Source organism: Pinus tabuliformis, chromosome 3_1 (genome assembly GCF_031772625.1).
Source record: "Pinus tabuliformis cultivar Carrire ecotype Pingquan chromosome 3_1, CPIR1, whole genome shotgun sequence".
Lineage (NCBI taxonomy): Eukaryota > Viridiplantae > Streptophyta > Pinopsida > Pinales > Pinaceae > Pinus > Pinus tabuliformis.
In genome coordinates this window covers 483,746,071-483,766,580 of record NC_142301.1, presented here as the reverse complement: position 1 = coordinate 483,766,580, position 20,510 = coordinate 483,746,071, and the positions used below count along the sequence as shown (strand labels likewise).

General features: G+C 35.2%; 2 protein-coding genes across 2 annotated transcripts; both read right to left on the bottom strand.

Moving 5' to 3' along the window:
- Window positions 1-13,898: 13,898 nt before the first annotated feature.
- LOC149187902 (putative serine/threonine-protein kinase PBL9) lies at window positions 13,899-15,297 on the bottom strand. The gene is made up of 3 exons (XM_089409821.1): window positions 14,574-15,297; window positions 14,346-14,478; window positions 13,899-14,252 (listed from the first exon to the last, which is right to left on the bottom strand). The coding sequence occupies exons 1-3, from the start codon at window positions 14,678-14,680 to the stop codon at window positions 13,899-13,901; spliced, it is 594 nt and encodes a 197-aa protein (XP_089265947.1). The 5' UTR covers window positions 14,681-15,297.
- A 424-nt stretch (window positions 15,298-15,721) lies between these two features.
- Window positions 15,722-17,274, bottom strand: LOC149187901 (pathogenesis-related 5 protein Cup a 3-like). The gene is made up of 2 exons (XM_089412897.1): window positions 17,122-17,274; window positions 15,722-17,048 (listed from the first exon to the last, which is right to left on the bottom strand). Exons 1-2 carry the CDS (start codon window positions 17,255-17,257, stop codon window positions 16,381-16,383), a joined length of 804 nt encoding a protein of 267 aa, XP_089269023.1. The 5' UTR covers window positions 17,258-17,274; the 3' UTR covers window positions 15,722-16,380.
- Between the last annotated feature and the right edge of the window lie 3,236 nt (window positions 17,275-20,510).

The window sequence follows — 20,510 nt, the reverse complement described above, 5'->3', positions numbered from 1 at the left end:
AATGATAGAAAAAGAGATGAATCCTACCATTGAGGACTTGTTTAGATAGTTCTATGTTACTTTCCCTCACTATAGCTTTAGAGAAAGCTACAATTTTAGGTATCTAAATAATATAAAGAGTTTTAATATAATATTGGTTTAATACTATTGCAATCATATAAATTCAATGGTTGGTAAATGGTTAGTGCATTTGCTATCAAAATTATAACAAAGCCATTTTTCTCTTTTTCCTCTAGTTGTTGTGGTGTCAACCTTATAGGTTGTGGGAAGCTAGGAACAACAACACTTCCATCTCTATAGTTGTGAGTAGTAGACCTCCTTGTTTCCATAATTTTTCTTTCAACTTTTCTTGCTACCCTGAATGCATTCTCAAATGACTTAGGTTCCTAAAGGAAAACCTCATGTTGGATGTTATCCTCTAAAGTCCCTCTGAAGACATCAACCAGATGCTCCTTTGGAATATTAGTTACCTTGATATTCAATCTCTAGAATTCTTCAATGTGTTTCCCAACTAAACCCTTTTGTTTGAGATTTATCATTTGGCTAAAGAAGGTATTGCTCATTGTGTCCTCATAATCTTTTATCAATTCCTTTGTAAAAATTGTCCAAGTGACTAGTGCTTCATGAGAACAAATCCATCAATACCATAAAAAATTATTGGGTTCTAAATATAAAAATGCAATGTGTACATCTAGTGTGCGTTGCACATCATCTAAATCAAAGAAAAAATCCATATATAGTATCTTTGTTATTGAATCCTTGCCATCAAACTTCCCCATATCGATCTTTGGAATGTGGCTAGTATTCAACCAATTGTTGGTTTATCTAAAATCATAATTCATATTACTTTTTTCCTCATCCTTATTTTCACCACTAGGAAGCCTTTCTTGAAACAACTTTGTCAAACATCCCTTCAGCCCTTCCATATTAGCACTCATCATTGCTCCCATGTCTGCTTTTAAACCATCATTCAAAACTCCCATGCCCCTTTTTATTTTCACTTCTAAACCAACCATGTCCCCTTTTAAACCATACATCTTAATATTCATCAGCACTCCCAATTCATTTTTGGTTACTCTTTGTGAGAGAAAATTTTGTTGCACTTGGTCTCATAATTTTGATATATCATGCTATATTTCTTCTTATTCTTCATGCGTCATACTAGAGCTTTTTGTTGACTTGATGGGTGTATCCATTTTTTGTTTCGAAAAATTTTAGAACCAAGTAATGACATATATGCTTCAATATTCCCTTTGAACCACTTAAAACTAATTTTTGAAACAAAAGTTATGAAAATTAAAAACAAATACATATTTTTTTCTTACTTTTAGGAGCTCGATCTTGAAATTGTTTCATCTCTATAATTTTGGTATCCCAAGGTATGAAATTGCATCTTGAGGTAGCCCTTTGGGCTTTTTTTTCCAACCGCACCAGTTAGACCAAGATTGGATTCTTCAAGATGAAGTTATGTAAAATCTCTTACAATGACCTCATTTTAGACTACTTGAGTAGTGAAAACTTGTATGATATTCCATGTGTCATTATTTTAACCTTCGGCCATGCAAATGATACATGAAAAACCAAAGTTTGTGCGCTTTCTATCACTCTTAACAAAATTCAAATTTGATGGTCAAAGAGAAAGTTACGAATATTTTCCTTGGAAATTGAGTTAGAGACTAAATTCTGGAGCATGCAAAAACCCTAACTTCCTTGGACCATATCTTTGAAAGTACAACAAACCAAGGTCTGAAATATTTACACGATGTTCATCAAGATCTCAACTCCATGTGATGGAAAATTCCTCTTTTGAAGCCTTGCATAAAAATCTTTATAGTGAAAATTACAAGATAGCCTATTTGAAGCATTGAAACCCTAGGATCCAAAGCTTTGATACAAAATGGTTTGTAACCAGATCACAAAGCAGAAGAAAAGATGGATCAACGTCTTGAAAATAAGTATCTTTGAGGGGGAAACCTTATTTTACATCACATAAATGAACAATTCTTAGATGATTCAAATGAAAATACCTCTTTTGTATATATAAGAGTCTAAGAGCCCCAAGGGTTAGCTTAGTTGGTCAAAATCAGTGCCTCGCCATCGGGAGGTCACAGGGTGCAATCTCCCCAAAGCCCATGGGGTCAGGCCTTGCTAGTGGGCCGCGGGGCTAGATTCCCTTCGGGGTCGATCAGCCTAGATTTTTCCGTGGACGTAGCGCCACCCGTTGACCAGGGTGTCCGTGAACCACAATATCTAGGAGTCTAAGGGGTCAAAATATAATTAGGGTCTACATAACAATGATAATGTAAGGGCACAACAATAACAATAGTGGGCTTTTATGTAGCACAATAATAACAATAGTGAGCTTTTATGGGGCACAACAATAAAAATATGAGAACTATGCTAGTATTTAAGTATGGGGGATTACGCAGTGCATTATATTAGATATCATTTTTGGGATTCAACTGCGTTAAGTAAGTCATTCAAACGTATGACCATTTCCATGAGAGGTAGTCGTAGCTTAGTATTCTTAATAAATTTGAAATTACCTAAATTTTAGGATGAGTCTTCTTCTGAGCCATTTCCTTCTTCGTTTCTCGATCTATCATTTATAAAAATGTCATGCATATAATCCCAAGATACAGTTCTCTCTTTTTAAGTTATGAATATTGTATTGAAAAAAAAAATTGAATTATGGTTCTTCTTCTTAGAGAATTCACATTTTGGCTCCATAACATTTAACTTGGTTTTGATATTCTGAATTCCAGGCTTAGTCGCTTTGGATTTTCCTTTTTGAACCATTATTCTTTTATCAAATGCATATATTAAGTTCCCAGTAAAAGAAAGATTATCTTTTACTTATACTTACTAAAAAAGATGATATCCTTCTCCGAACATAATTTCTTTAAAAAAATCAACCATTTTAAACCTAAGAAGCGTAACATATTTTCTCAATATAGAATTTCATTCAGAGTGTGAAGGTTTCTATGAGTTTCTTGAATATCATACAGAAAATCAATTTTTTTAGCTGACTATAGATAGTTTTGGCGCCGGAGAACAATCGTTAACAGGTGTCACGCATGCATTAATTCCCTATCTATCTGTCATTTCATGTTAGAAATATGAAAATCCAGGTATCTATGGTGAGAAATGTTTTACAGATTTGATCAATCTCTTGGAGTCGAATATTGGATATGTGTTGAAATACTACTTTCAACTGCAGCACCAATTAAAACAGCAGATCGAGACTAGATTTTCCCTTACACGGTGTAGATTTTGTTTTTCGGGATCAGGGACATCAAACATTTAAGAACACAAAAATCATGGCAGATTTGGTAAAAATAGTAAACACCAGGTTTTACTATGAACATGGAGAATGTACCGCAACGTCCAGAAATTTCAGGAATTAAACTTATTTGTCTGCCCCTCCATACCTTGTTTTTATTTCTAGTCTTCTCATAAAATTTGTAGATTTTTTTTTTATTTTTTTTTTTATTTTTTTTTATTTTTTATTTTTTTTACAGTACATGTAATGTTTTTTGTTGTTGTTGTCGAATATGTAATGTAATGTAATACACAACAGTGCAAAGAATAAAAAAAAATGTTTTTACATACAGTGCGTTAATTTTTAGCAGAAATAGAGTGTGTGTGTGTAATGCACAGCAGTGCAAAGACAATGGGTTGATTTTCAGAGGAGACAGAGTATTTTTCTTTTTGTAATGCACAGCAGTGTCAATTTGCAGGCAGAGACAGAGTGAAATCTTTGGAAGTGCATCTGAAGCGTTCCTATTGTAATCCCTCTGTTAGAGGAAGTTTTTTTTTTGTAACAGTCAGTGTTGTTAATGAATACAAAGTTTTTTTTTTTTGCGTTGCTGAAACTCTATCTTTAGCAAATAGTTTCTCGGCGTCAAAAATAGTGTTGCTGAAACTCCAGTTTCAGCGTTGTTGAAACACTATTGCTGAAACTCTATTGATGAAACTCTGTTTCTGAAACACCGTATTCAGCAAACAATTTTTAGTTTCATGTGTTAAAAAAAAAAACAGAGCATTAAAAACAGAGCATTATTCTTTGTTTGTCTGTTCTGGAATTATCAGAAATTCCCAACATGGTATGAGAGCTTGTCCAGGCTCTTTGAAGGTGTCAAAGAAGCTGAAGGAAGGATTTCTTGCTGCCGCAGCTTCTCCAGCAGAGTGAAGACTCAGTGAAGAAAGAATCCAAGGTATTTCTCAAGTCAGTTTTTTGTGTTACTGTTGAGGACAGTCAACTATTTTAAATACACAGTCAAGTATTTTGGAGCATAGTTAAGAGTGCAAGAATGGCTAGAGCCAGCACTAGCATGGGTATTTGTAATACTCAGCTCCCACAATTTAATGGGAAAAACTATGACTATTGGGCAATAACTATGAGAGCCTTGCTTGCTTCCCAAGACTTATGGGAATTTGTTGAGTATGGTTTTGAAGAACCAGCAGATGAAGATGAGTTTAATAATTTGACTCAGGCAGAGAAAGAACTGTTGAAGAGCAATAAGAAGAAGGATTCCAAAGCCCTCTACTTTTTGTATCAAGTAGTGCATGAGAGTGTGTTTCCAAGGATAGCAGCAGCTAAGACATCCAAAGAAGCATGACAAACTCTCAAGATAGCCTATCAAGGCATGGAGAAAGTGAAGAAAACAAAACTACAGTTGCTGAGGAGAGATTTTGAGACTCTCTACATGAACGAGTTAGATAATATTGACTCATTCTTCACACATGTAATTGGTCTAGTCACACAAATAAGGTCTCATGGAGAGATTCTTGAAGAAAGGAGGATTGTGGAGAAACTATTGAGGATCCTACCCTCAAGGTTCAATGTGATTGTCACCACCATAGAATAGACAAAGGATCTCACAAACTTCTTAGTTGATGAACTACATGCATCACTAATAACACATGAGCAAAGATTGAGTGGGAATGAAAACTCATCTCTAGAGCATGCCTTTAAGACCCAGATGTTCTTTGGAAGAGGAAGAGGTCAAGGCAGAGGAAATAAGAGAGGAAGAGGCAGAAGCCAAAACAGAGGTGGAAGAAACAGTCCAGCAAATGCTCAAGGAAGAGGTAACAATCCAAATGAGAACCAAGGTCAAGGCAGCAACCAACAAAGTGGACAACATCATGCTCAAGGACAAGGGCATGATAAATCCAATGTCCAATGTCACTATTGTAAAAAATATGGGAATTATGCAAATGAATGTAGGAAGAAGCAAACATGATATGAATAATAGAACTAGTGCTAATTTCACTAGAGAAAATATCCGCCAAGAAAATTTGTTTTTAGCCTGTAATATAGCTGAAGAAAAGAGTGAAGATGTATGGTTTCTAGACTCCGGTTGCAGCAACCATATGACAGGAAACAGAGCCCTGTTTTCTATGTTAGATCAGAGTGTGAAGTCACAAGTCACACTAGGCACTGATAATAAAGTTTTTGTTATGGGAAAAGGAGAAGTAAATGTCTTAACAAAGAAAGGTGAAAAGAAAACCATAGTAGATGTTTATTATGTTCCTGGAATTAAATGTAATCTCTCAAGTATTGGACAAATTGTTCAAAAGGGGTACAATGTTTTCTTTGTGGATGATGTATGCACCATCATGGATAAAACACCCAGCAAACAATGTATTGCTGAAGTGAATATGACAAGGAATAGGATGTTCTCTCTCAGGATGAAAGAAAATTTGAAAAATGGAGAAGAAATAACAGTAGTGACAAAAGAGGCTTTCCAAAGCGAACCAAAATATGAAAATTGATTGTGGCACTTCAGATTTGGACATCTCAACTTTGGAGGTCTTAACTTGTTGAATAGAAAAGGAATGGTAAGAGGATTACCATTGATAGAGAAACTAGACAACCTTTGTGAAGATTGTCTCTTGGGGAAACAACACAGAGAAAGTTTTCCATTTGGGAAAAGCATAAGGGCAAAAGCACCCTTAGAGATTGTCCACTTAGATTTATGTGGACCGATGCAAACTCCATCACTTGCAGGCAGCCACTATATTCTAACATTTATTGATGATTTTACTAGAAAAATTTGGGTTTATTTCCTGAAGAACAAAAGTGAAGTGTTTGAAAGATTTTGCAATTTCAAAGCACTTGTAGAAAACCAAAGCGGGCTGCATATCAAAGTTCTAAGAACTGATAGAGGAGGTGAGTATATCTCCAAGGAATTTCTACGTTTTTGTAGAGAAAATGGAATTTATAAGCAGTTTACCACTAGGTACACTCCGCAGCAAAATGGAGTTGCCGAAAGGAAGAATAGGACAATCATGGATATGGCGAGGAGTATGTTAAAGGCAAAGCATTTGCCAAATGATTATTGGGCTGAAGTTGTACATTGTGCAGCGTATATTTTGAATAGATTCCCTACAAAAGTAGTCATGAACAGAGTGTCGGAAGAAGCATGGAGTGGGACAAAGCAAGGAGTCACCCACATGAAAGTTTTTGGATGTGTGGCTTATGCACACATTCCAGATCAACTAAGGAAGAAGTTGGACAACAAAGGGGAGAAATGTATTTTCATTGGATACAATGAGTAATCCAAAGCTTATAGGTTGTATAACCCATCTACCAAGAAGCTTATTGTGAGTAGAGATGTTCAGTTCATTGAGGAGGAAGCTTGGGATGGAAGCATAGAGAAAACAGTGAATGTTAAAAACTCTTTGTCTCATGATGAAGATGAGGAGGAGATGGTTGAAACACATCCCCAAACAGCAACACTAACACAAGGGAAGCAAGAGACACCCTTGAGGAGAAATGAAAGTGTTTCTCCAAGCACACCACAAGGAGGAAATTCAAGTGCTTCTTCAAGCACTTGTACACCAAATGAAAGAGGTATGAAGTTCAGAAATTTAAGTGAATTTATGAACAAGAGGTAGAAAATGAAGGTATGAACTCTTTATTTGCTTTATATTATCATGTTGATGACCCTATTCATTTCGAAGAAGCAATTAAAGATAGGAAATGGATAGAAGCTATGGATGAGGAGATCAATGCCATAGAAAGAAACAAGACATGGGATTTAGTTGAACTACCAAAAGGAAAGGAAGTCATTGGAGTTAAATGGGTCTACAAGACCAAGAGTAAAGTTGAAGGCAAAATAGAAAGACACAAGGCAAGGCTAGTTGTCAAAGGATATAAGCAACAGTATGGGAGAGACTATGAGGAAACTTTTGCACCGGTTGCTAGAATGGAAACAGTCAGAGCAGTGCTATCCATAGCAGCAGCAAACAAGTGGAAAGTTTATCAAATGGACGTGAAGTCAGCATTCCTAAATGGAGTGTTAATGGAAGAGTTTACGTTGAACAACCTCTAGGCTATGAAAAGAAAGGCCAAGAGCACAAAGTGTGCAGATTGAAGAAAGATCTTTATGGGCTGAAGCAAGCACCAAGAGCGTCGTATAGTAGGATAGATTCCTATCTACTGGAAAATAGATTTGAAAAGTGTGAAGGAGAACCCACCCTCTACATCAAAGAAAAAGATGGTAAAATACTAATTGTTGTGTTATATGTTGATGATGTTATTTTCACAGGCAATGATGATTATCTTATTGAAGATTTCAAAACAGTCATGAAAGAAGAATTTGAAATGACTGACATGGGTTTGCTGAGATACTTCTTATGAATAGAAGTAGAACAAAATGGAAATGGAATTTTTATCTCACAAGCGAAATATGTTAATGAATTGTTGGAAAGATTTAATATGTAGGAGAGCAAAATAGCAATCACTCCCATAGTGATGGGATTAAAACTCAGCAAAGAGGACAACAACAATGATTTTGATCCTAGTTTGTACAAGAGCATAGTTGGCAGCCTCATGTATTTGACTGCAACTAGGACGGATATAATGCATGCTGTTAGTTTAATTTCCAGATTCATGGAGAGGCCAAAAGAAGCACATTGGTAGGCAGCAAAAAGGATTTTGAGGTATGTTAAAGGTACTAAAAGGTTTGGCATTTTATATACTATTTCAGAATGTTCAGATTTAATTGGATACACTGATAGTGATTGGGCTGGAAGTGTAGATGATCGGAAAAGCACATCCGGTTATGTTTTTCACATGGGTTCAGGAGACATTTCATGGGCTTCTAAAAAACAGCCTATTGTAGTGTTGTCTACAGCAGAGGCAGAATATGTGGCAGCTACAATAGCAGCATGTCAAGCAGTTTGGATGAGAAGGATGTTAAGGAGTTTATACCAAGAGAAAACAAAATGAACAGTGATTTTTTGTGACAATAGCTCAGCTATTGCATTATCCAAGAATTCTGTGTTTCATAAGAGAACGAAACACATTGACACAAAGTTTCATTACATCAGGGAATTGGTAAACAATGGAGAAATTGTTTTACAACACTGCAGAACTCAGGAGCAGGTTGCAGATATTTTGACCAAACCATTGGGGCATAAAAGTTTTGAGTTTTTGAGGAAATGTCTGGGTATGACTGATAACCCAGCAGTTGAAATTAAAGGGGAGTGTTGAAATACTACTTTCAACTGCAGCACCAATTAAAACAGCAGATCGAGACTAGATTTTTCCTTACACGGTGCAGATTTTGTTTTTTAGGATCAAGGACATCAAATATTTAAGAACACAAAAATCATGGCAGAGTTGGTAAAAATAGTAAACACCAGGTTTTATTGCGGACATGGAGAATGTACCACAACATCCAGAAATTTCAGGAATTAAACTTATTTGTCTGCCCCTCCATACCTTGTTTTTATTTCTACTCTTGTCATAAAATTTGTATTTTTTTTTTTTTTTTTTTTTTTTTTTTTTTTTTATAGTACATGTAATGTTTTTTTTGTTGTTGTTGAATATGCAATGTAATGTAATATCCAGCAGTGCAAAGAATGAAAAAAAATGTTTTTACATATAGCGTGTTAATTTTTAGCAGAAACAGAGTGTGTGTGTAATGCACAGCAGTGCAAAGACAGTGGGTTGATTTTCAGAGGAGACAGAGTATTTTGCTTTTTGTAATGCACAGAAGTGCAGACACAACAGTGTCAATTTGCAGGCAGAGACAGAGTGAAATCTTTGGAAGTGCATCTGAAGCATTCCTACTGTAATCCCTCTTTTGGAGGATTTTTTTTTTTTTTTTGTAACAGTCAGTGTTGTTAATGAATACAAAGTTTTTTCTGCGTTGCTGAAACTCTGTCTTTAGCAAATAGTTTCTCGGTGTCAAAAACAGAGTGTTGCTGAAACTCCAGTTTCAGTGTTGTTGAAACACCGTTGCTGAAACTCTGTTGACGAAACTCTGTTGCTGAAACACCGTATTCAGCAAACAATTTTTAGTTTCCTGTGTTAAAAAAAAAGAACAGAGCATTAAAAACAGAACATTATTCTCTGTTTGTCTGTTCTGGAATTATCAGAAATTCCCAACAATATGTCCTATTAAAACAATTTAAGAAAAATTTATTACCATTTCCTTATATTTCTTTATTATCTAGAATTTTGAAATATAGTCATCTAGGTATCGATAACAAAAATAATCTTGAGAAAATGATTTTTAAATGGATACCAAATATATTTAATTTAATAAAATTAAAGGATGTTACTACTAAAAAAATCAGAAAAAAACTTTGAAAAAAATAAAAAACTAGTTTCATTAAATCTGGGGCTTGCATGTAACCGAGTATCCGAGACAAAAACTATGTTGTATTTTTAAATAATGAACAGATACCAAAAAATCGAATGAAAGAGACTTTAAAATGAACCGAGCATCCGAGAAATCAGTGGTTTGTAATAAAATCTGTTTGAGTCGAATACTATATATAAAAAAGAAGAAAAGTCTATTGACAACAAAAATGTGCAAAATAAAGAAATACCTGTTATTAAATCCGGATGATCCCGGTATCTGAAAGTTTGGAGCAAACTCAATATCTAAACTTTTATTTCTATCGAGATACCGGATACAAATCCAAAATTTCAAAAGCAATTAAACTAAGTAAACAAATAAGACTTTATTGAAAAAATTATCTGGCAATCTGGGATATCTCGAGCTGTTCAGAAAACGTAAGAGGGAAAACCATCTGGATACCCGGATATCCCATTATATAAGTTATCGGGATGTTTGAAGAATCCATTTTTTTTTTAAGAAAGAAGAACTTGAAGGCTTCAAAATATATATATATATATATATATATATATATATTTAGAAATTTTTGATTTTTTAAGATTTGTGTTTTTGTGTTTTTTGAAATTTATAAAACTATGAATAAGTCAAATGTTCACTAGTTATTTACAATAATAAATAAAAAATATAATAAAGATGGTAAATCTTTTGAAAGGTATCTATTTTATAAAAATAAAAATGGAGTCGTTGTAGACTTCACAATATATGGCTAAGTGATTTACATGGTCAATCATGTTCAGCGATAGTGTGTGATGTTAGCCTAAGCCGCATATACTATGATGATGTAGCGTAAGCTGCATATACCCACAATATGCAAATAAAATTGCATGTCACACTATATGTCCCAGGAATTCCAAAATTCCATACTTAGGGAAAATTCTTTTTAAATCAAGGTTTAAGGCTCCTTCAATACATAATACATAAGCCATAATACATTAATTCCGCTTATTTCTATTATAACTATTGTATAATAGAAATATTTCATATAATACTTAAACTTTACCTTTCCACCATTCCACACACCTGTGCACATATATCGATGCTCACTTTAGCGCGTTCAACCTTCGCTGTCGATCTCATTCCTTAATCTGACGGTTATCACGTCACCCGAGCGCCAACCATCTTGACTGATCTCAATTGTTGATTTGTCTCATCTGATCCAACAGCTATCGCGTCATTCACTTGCCAAAAAACTTGGCTGATCACCACTGTTGATCAATCCCGCTCGATCCAACGTTATCGCAATCTCGCGCAGATATTTGCACGACCAATATCAGATTGGAAGCACGTGAGAAAATGTTTTTCTCTCTCCATCGTTTGCTATGTGTGAGCCGTTAAAGGTAATCGTGTGAAATTTTGAAAGACCGCTTACCACCTTTAGGGTGCGCGAGACACTGCTTACCCCTTGCAAATACAACTCCGTCCTTCTACTAACACGTGGTGTTAATCTCCATCATTCATCTTCTTGATTTTATTTCACGTGACTTAACCTTATGCGTCTATCGCACACAATCTCGTCCGTTGATCTGATGGATCCAACGGTTCTTGAACACTGTTACGTTCTTTTGGTTCTTAATGTGTAATCGCCCATTTCGATTTCTGCCTGTGTATTTGTCTTCGCCTCACGATCTTCACTTGTTCTGATCTTGATCTCTGCTTGCGCCTTTATGCTTCCTTCACTGTATCATTAAAGGATTTATCCAATATTGTTTGTGTGTAAAACCATAACACTCCTCTCTGCACTTCTTCTCTGATTTTTCACACCTATAATCTATGTTACGCAGAATTACTCAAGTTTACACACAACTTATAATTCAAATACACATCACACAATCTCAGAATCGAGTTATTTGTATTAATATACAACCATTTACACAGGAATTTCTTCCTCGGCCTGATCTTCAATATCAGTGGCCTTTCCTTTCCTGCCTGTAGACCTAAACGATTGACTCTCTGACTCCTGACTAACGCTTTCTATGCATTTTAGGCTTACATTTATACAAAAGGTTTCGTTAACCAATTCTGGTTCAGGTCCTTAATCTGCTTAACTAATTCCTGAATATCCTCTAAGTCCACTTTTGGCTCCAGTAATCCCTAAGAATCCTCTCTAGTTCTACGAATGATGACACCACTTTTTACTCTGAGACTTGTCATTGATTTCCAACTCTCTCGTCATCACTCATCATCACTCATGTTCTCCTACATTTGAGAGGATTTACAAATATCCCCACAATATATAATTAATTCCTATTCTAATCATTCAAAACATTAATAATTACATACATAGGAATCCAACTTCCTTGAAAACAAAAGACCCCCTAAGTTAACTAGAACATAATGAAATTGCTGCGCTGTATGCTCCTGCATCAGTGTGCATGGTCAACCACAGTCATCTATAATTGACATTGACAACCATTGTCAAACATGTTCCCCATAGTCACCCATAATTGACCATAGTCAACTTTGTCTAATGAGTTCAACCATGGTCAAACAACTTAACTATGGTCAAACATGGTAACAAAGTTCAACCTTAGTTGACCATGTGCAAGCATGATCAAACCAACTAAGCAATGGTCAACCATGGTGACCATGTTCATCCATGCTTAACTAGAGTCAATTGTGGACAACATGCCCAAACCATATCGATCCATGCATAACCATGGTTGATATGGTCATCCATGGTCATGCTTAATCCACCATAACATATCTTCTTCCTCCCCAATCAACCATGGTACTCATGGTCAATTATGGTTGATGATGGTTAGTTAAGATCAACGATGGTTGATGATGGTCAACCATAACCAAGCATGATCTACCAAATTCATCCATAATCTTCCCTCTTTATCCTAGGTCCACCATGACAATCATGGACAATCATGGTTAACCAAGGTCAACGTTTGCTGAAAGGTGCATTCTACAACCCTTTATGTGGGAGATGTGTAATTCCTTCTGTGTTCAACCTCAAGTTGACATGTGTCCCTTTTAAGTAAAATAAAATATTCTCTAATAAAAATATAATGTGGACAGTAATAAAAAAAACAAAAATGAATATACATCTTTGATATGGAGTAGATGTGATAAAAATATTTCACTTTGGTTCTTATACATAAAAAAAAAAAAAAAATTGGATTGATGTGAGGTAACATAATTTTATATTAACTTTAAAGAGAGGTAACATAACTAAAAGTGAAAAAAACCTTATATTTTCACTTATGAGAATAAACAAGATGTAAAATTCTTGTACTTTAAAAAAAATCAATACGACACTTTAATAAAGTATTTGAATATCTGTACTAACAAATTTATTTCAACATCAATTTCATATATATATATATATATATATATATATATATATATGGAGGTAAACCACATTCAACCACAATCCATCCTCTTCATCTTTGGTCAACGATGGTAGCCATTTTCAATCATGGTCTACCAAGTTTTTCTTTAGCCAACAATGGTAAACCTTCTTTATCCATCCTCTTCAACCATTAATGTAACCATTTTGTAACATTAATATATCAACAATCATGGTCAATCATGACCAACATTAATGTAACAATGGTCAATATTAATTCAACATTGTTAGGTTAATATAACATAAATACATTGTTACATTAATATTTCACAATGGTCAATCTTGTCAACCATCAACAACCCTCATCAACAAATTTTAACCATAGTTAGTCAACCTAAACAATCAACCATGATCAATGAATCCATTTAAGCAAATTGACTATCAATTAACATAACCACATTAATAATAATGATGGATGTACACAAATCAATGACATTTTACATTTTTATAAAAATAACATATGCTAACCACATTTTCTAATATAATTGTGGTAATTTATTTAACAATTTATTTTACATATGATTAGACCTCAGCATCAACTCAATTATAATTGAACGAGGAAAATATGAAAGACGTAATCATAATCTTTTGGAATTATATAATATGAAGTGGTCTGCATAATTTCATTGGTACAGTTTGAGGGTCCCTTATGAAGATAATGGAAATAACTAGAGAAATCATAGGATACAGAATTGAAATGTTTGGAAATATATACTCTGAAAATGCATATAGATAGCTGACGAATCATTATTTTGCTCGAGTTCTAAAGATTTTATATCAATAATTGGACGAATCAATATACCGCTGAGTGGTTCAGTCATAGAGAACGGGGAAAACAACATTGGCTTTACCGGTCCATTGATGGATATGTTGGAAGTTTCAAGTCATCTTCCTACTTGCGGTATGTTGGAGCTGTTGTCAGCCCACTCCATCTTTCTTATTCTCGATTCCGCCCGTCCATGGACATTGCTGGCTGCCAAATCTCTATGTTCAATAGAGATGCCATCTGAAATGAGAGGAGAAGGACCATTATTCTCATTTTCACATGCGCTGGCTTCTTCTATCTCCGTCACTACTTCAGACATGCTTGGCCTACAAGATGGTGTACCCTCCACACATCTAAGCGCTAGTCTCGCAACCTTAACTATTGATCCCATGTCGTAGTTTCCGTTCAACCTCTTGTCTATAATTTCCTCTATGTCGCTAGCGTTTTCATCCATCTTCACATACGGTTTCACCTATACATGACGTCAACATAATATCTAATTTTCACTTGAAAATCGTAAATTATGTTCATCATTTAAACGATTAATGATAATCGGATTCCTTACCCATTGAATGAGGTTAAGCTCCTCTTCACCCAGATTTGCATTTATGGGGGATCTGCCGCATATGATTTCCAACAACACCACTCCAAAGCTATATACATCACTCTTCGCAGTCAACATTTGAGTCCGGAAATAACTGCACAACATCCCGAACAGAAAAACAGAAAATTAACAGAACTTGTACAATATCAAGAATATTGCACAGAGAGAGGAGGGCATATGAATATATACTCTGGATCGAGGTATCCTATTGTTCCCTTTACTGCAGTGTTAGCATAAGAAGCCTCTCCATCCACTGAGATCCTTGAGAGACCAAAATCAGCCAGCTTTCCATTCATATTTCCGTCTAAAAGGATATTTGCAGACTTAACATCTCTGTGAATTATCTTTGGAGTGCAACCAATGCGCAGGTATTCCAGTCCTTTACACACAAAACGCAGGTGAATCACATGGAAATTATAGTTAAAGCATTATTTGTTGAAAGGTAATATCGAAATTACATATATCAAATGAGTCAACCTTTCTATCACATAGATCTACTGTGAACTAATTTATTTAAAGACTTACCTTGAGCTGCATCTAAAGCTATTTTGAGCCTTGTTTTCCAATTTAGAGGGGAAATCTCTACGCGACGACCTGGGAAACAATTTAGGATCAAATACACATTTTCTTTTATTTATTTTTTCCCAATCAAACAATATTACTCAACAACATATCTACCGTAAAGGTGGTCCCTTAACGACCCTTCTGACATATACTCGTATATAAGCATAACCTCTTTCGTTGCATTACAGAATCCGAGTAGAGAAACCAAGTTCTTATGATGGATTCTAGAAAGAAGATCAACCTGTTTACCAAGTGAAACCACTTATATGAAGTTTACTATACATAAAGTAATGTCAATATAATTAAAAATATTATGATTTAAAAACCCTAGAATTACCTCATTCTGGAATTGGTGAAATCCTTCTTTAGAGAACACGGAGAGCACTTTCACTGCTATATCTCTTCCTTCCAATTTACCAAAGAATACTGATCCAAAGCCCCCTTGCCCAATCTTTTGATTAAAGTTTTGTGTGGATTCCATTATCTCTTTTAACTTGAAGGCACGAGATTTTGTTGGATTTGGGTGTATAATTGTCAAGTAGTCTGCAATCCTTGTAAATTTACAGTATATCAAAGATTAGGTGTTTTCATAGGGTAAATTCACAGTAGGACTCATGTTAAAATATATCTGAACTTCAAGTTGCTTCCTAACCTTCATTGAGATGTTGTTTAGTCTTGAATTTCTTCCAATAAACAGCTATAACCACCATCACTGCTAAAGCTATTAAAGCTCCGCTTATGGTTATTCCGATTAAAAGCCTGCTCGCTTTTGCTAACAGACAAGTTTCGGGTCAAAAAAAATTTCAAGTGATGTTATAATGTAAAAACAGGTGGAAAACAAATTGAAATTCTAGATCCGAAATTTGAATATCTTACATAATTTATTGATCCCAGAAAAATATAAATTCTTATGAAAATATCACTAAAAAAAATATTGCAATAAATAAATTGTAAAATATTTTTTCTTCTAATTGTTTATATTCATTTCATGGCTCTATTGTTAGAATGATACAAACCCTTGATTGTCAAAAGAGGTGTATTAAATAGACAGCGCACTTTCTTAGCTACTGATGGTAAGAGTTTCGGCTGAATTTGTGTCACTATAAATAAAGGGCGAGACAAACATCTTACAGTGTGGATTTCACAAGCAGATTTATGTATGTTTTTTCAAGTTTTCTATTTATTGGTATCAGAGCAACAGGGTTTCGGAAACTGTGAGAGCCGTGTGTGAGGAGCTTGGGTAAATTTGTATTGTCTAAGCTAGAGACTCTGCTCTTTGGTTAGCAGAAAAAATTGAGTGTCTTGTGTTGCTGGTGTGCATAGTGCTTGTGTTTTGACAAAATCGCCTGCGGGAAATAGGCTGCTGGAAATAGTGTAGATGTTAAAGCTGAAGAAATAAAGAACAACTATATGAACCCATAACAAATTATGGTCAGTGAGATTCAATACCCGAAGGGGCTGGAGACGGGGTAGAAGCGGCAACGCCGCAGAAGACGACCCTATAGTTAGTGCCTGCGGGGCAAGTGAACGTGCTGTTGCCCTCAAATAAATGGGTGGAGGCCTGTGGGCATTGTGTCTTGAAGAAACGTGAATAGTTAGTGGGACGGCAATTATTTCCCTCGTAATCCCCAGTGCAGCAATACTGGGATGTATTGAAATTATCGCAGGCGCTCATGCATCCACCAGTGACCTTTAATTCTGAGGGACAACTGGCAGTTATGTTGCTGCTGCAAGCTATCGCTGTGCACGTAGAGTCGGAGGGTATGAACGAAATTGGAAGGTTGAATCCACGGACGAAAGAGATGCCATACAAGTCGAGGTTATTAACTGTACTGAGTTTGTACAAGACCAGAGTCGCTGGGCCTGTCGGAAACTGTACGAGACCAGAGTCACAGTTTAGCACACCCTCACAGTCCCCGGTTGTGCAGTTGCTTCCAAAGGAACAGCCAGTGCGCCCCCAAAATCTGCCTATCAGATGGGGAGTGATTTGAACCTTCGATGACTCTCCTCTGTTCAGCAGTGTCCCGTCGACTTGTGTCCCAGCTGTCCAAACGGGGAATTGGCACTCATTCAGGAACTCAATGGTCACACCTCCTGCTCCTGCGAGGATAACAAATACAGTAATAAAGTTGGACTCTTCAACATACATAAATATCCAATTTGCAGTTGTTACCTTGTATAATCCAACTGCATAAAGTTGCCATGAATGCCATCGAAATTCCCTTTGTTCTTTTGCAGTTATTACGTTGTATAACGCAATAGGACAACAACGCCATGAATGCCAACGAAACTCCCTTAGCTCTGGCCATCGCAAACGCTGTGACTTAACCTTTCCCTGCAAAAGCCATATAACGCGTTGAGAACAATAACAGATTTTGAATAGTTCTAGTTTGACCATTGGAGGCGTGTCTCGAACGGTTCTTATGAGCGGCACAGGAAATAGAAGTCCCTGCGAAGACATTCACTAATGGACAAGCCTCCCCATTATTTTAGAAGGAGATTCTGAAAAGCATGCAGCTCGTTCGTTTTATTAAAATTGAATCCTTCCTTATAGGAGTTATTTACGTTTGATTAAAGGAGTACGTTAAAGTTGTGAAGTCTCTGAATTTTTCTTTCTTTGATAGAATACTTCGTGCTTATGGAGGATTGTTTTTTTATTGAATATTCTATATAAAAGTTGTTCCCACACTTGATTTAGACGTTGTAAGTGGATATTTAATGGAATAAATAATTCCTTTTTTAATTACTTAAAAGCTATAATGGTATATTTCGCATATTTAATATTAATATAATAAGTTTAATGATTATTTAAATATTTTTTTAAATAACAAGGACCAAAGTCATTTCAAACGAATATATGTTTTTAATTATTAGTATAATAAGGTTAATGTTTATTTAAATATTTTTTAAATAAAAATGACTAAAGTCAATATAAACAAATATATGTTTTTATTAAAATAATTTGTTTCTATCTTATCTTGATCATAAGCATAGTCATTGTTGGTAGAAACACATCCAATGTTGAGATAATGTTACAAAGATTATACACATTAGGTTTTTCTTTTCTTATGTTTGTGTGTTTATGATAAATAATATTATTAAATAAAGAATATGAGGTGAATGTTAACATATCATCAAAATTATTAAAATGAGATTCTCATAGTGATACCAATATAGATCCATCATAAACACAGATCTAATATGAGTCTAGAGGAATCAAATTTCTTCAGGTATAATTCTATTTTTGAATACTATAGACATCAATCTAAATCTATCTTAACTTTGGATCTACCAAGCACCGAGAGAGATCAAATCCCTTGAGGTGCAAACCTCTTTTCTGAGTGCAAAACTTGAGGAAAGGTTTGCACCTCAAGAGATTTGATCCGTGCTTGATAGATCTAGAGTTAAGATGGATCTAGGTTGGTTTCAGTTGTGTGTGGCTAAAGAAAATCTAACATATATATGATTAATTTGATCAATAATATGTAAATTCTTCTAATATTAATATAATCATTTTAAATATGCTAAATATGTCTTTGATTAATCAAGTCATTTTAATTTTAATTTTTTTAGTTATCTTAGTTTGTTGAGATGATAAATATTGTTGATAAATTTAATGATGAAAAATGATGAAATAAAAATTTTGAATGTAAACTGACAATATAATATTTTTGAATGATAGAAAATGTGAATAATAAGAATATAGTCATTTACAAATAGTCTTCATTGTGATTAATCTCAAACTATTTTCTTCTACTATTCTTATTGACAATGTTGTTACTTTTGTCATCTTTCCGTATCGATTAAATATTTAGCACAAGGTATTGTAGTAAACATCATACTTTTTCTCTCTTTCTCTCCAATATTAATAAGTTGCATTACTATAACACAAAAATCAGTGTACAATGTTAATAATTTTTTGTGCTTTGAAATCAATGCCTGATGTTAATATAATCACTTTAAAATTAATGTACCATCATACATCTAATTACATCAAATAAGAAATCAACATCTACACTCAAATCAATGCATCTAATGCAAGCAATCAAATAAGATTATAAACCAGCATTTATATTGAAATCAATGCATCTAATGCAAGCAATCAAATACGATTACACTCAATCAATGCATCTAGTGTAAGTAAGCAAATAGGATTATAAACCAACATCTACGCTGAAATCAATGCATCTCCCTCCCTCTCTACTTCCACCTCCATCTTTGTGTCTCCCTCTCCCTCTCTCACCCTTGTCTACCTCTCTGACTCCTCTCCCTCTCTCTCTCTCTTCATTCCTCCTCTCCCGTCTCCTTAAATTTATCTCTATCTTTCCCTTGTCACTCCCCTATCTCTCCACCTCTATCACTCTATGCCTTTGTTCTTCCATCCCATATATATATAGAGTAAATATATATCATGATATATTAATATATATTATAATATAAAAAATTTAATATTATATTAATCCAAAGTTAAATCAATTCATCTAGTGAAAGCAATCAAATATCATTAGAAATCAACATCTACACTAAAATCAATGAATCCAGTGCAAGCAATAAAATAGGATTAGAAATCACAATCTACACTGAAATCAATGTATCTAGTGCAAGAAATCTCTTTCTTTCTCTCCCCCTACATCTATATCTATATCTCCCTTTATCTCTCCTTCTTTGTCTCTCTATCTCACCCCCCCCCCACAAACACACACACTCTCTCACTCCATATCTATCAATCTCTCTATTCCTCCCTCCCTCTCTCCATCTATCTCTTCTTCCCTATCTTTACTTTCCATCTATATCTCTATCTCCCTTTGACTCTATATATCACCCAAAAAACATACATTCTCTTTCTCCAATCTATCTATCTATCCATACCTCTCCCCCCCACTCTCTCTCTCTCTTCCCCTTCTCACCCTCTCTCCCACTTCTATCTCTCTTCCTTCCTACTGTCCTCTCTCCCTCTCTCTCCATCTTCCTTATCACTCCCTCTCTCTCTCTCCGCCTTTCTCTCTCTATTTCATTCTTTTTACCTCCCTCTCTCTCCCCCTACAACTCCATCTCTCTTTCCATCCCTCTCTCTACTCTCTCACATCCTCTCTCTCTTCCTTCCTCTCTCTCCCTTTCTCTCCCACCTACCTCTTTCTCTCTCCCTCTCTCTCTCTTCACCCTCCAACTCTGTTACTATATCCTTCCCTCTCTCCTCTTTCCTTCTCTCCCCTATTCTCTCCATCTCTCCTTCTTTGTCTCTTTATCTCACCCCAAAACATACACACTCTCTATCCATCTCTCCCTTCTCACTCCTGCTCTCTCCCTTCCTCTCCTTCATCCCTCTCTCTTCCCCCATCAGTCTCCTCCTCTCTCTCAATTCTTCTCTCTCTCTCTCTCTCTCTCTCTATATATATATATATATATATATATATATTCCCTACAATCCTCTCTCTTCCCCCATCTTTCTCTCCCTCTCTCTCTCCAACTATGTTACTATATGCATCCCTCTCTCCTTCTCTCCCCCTTCTCACTATCTATCATTCTTTATCTCTTTATCTCACCCGTTAACATACACTCCCT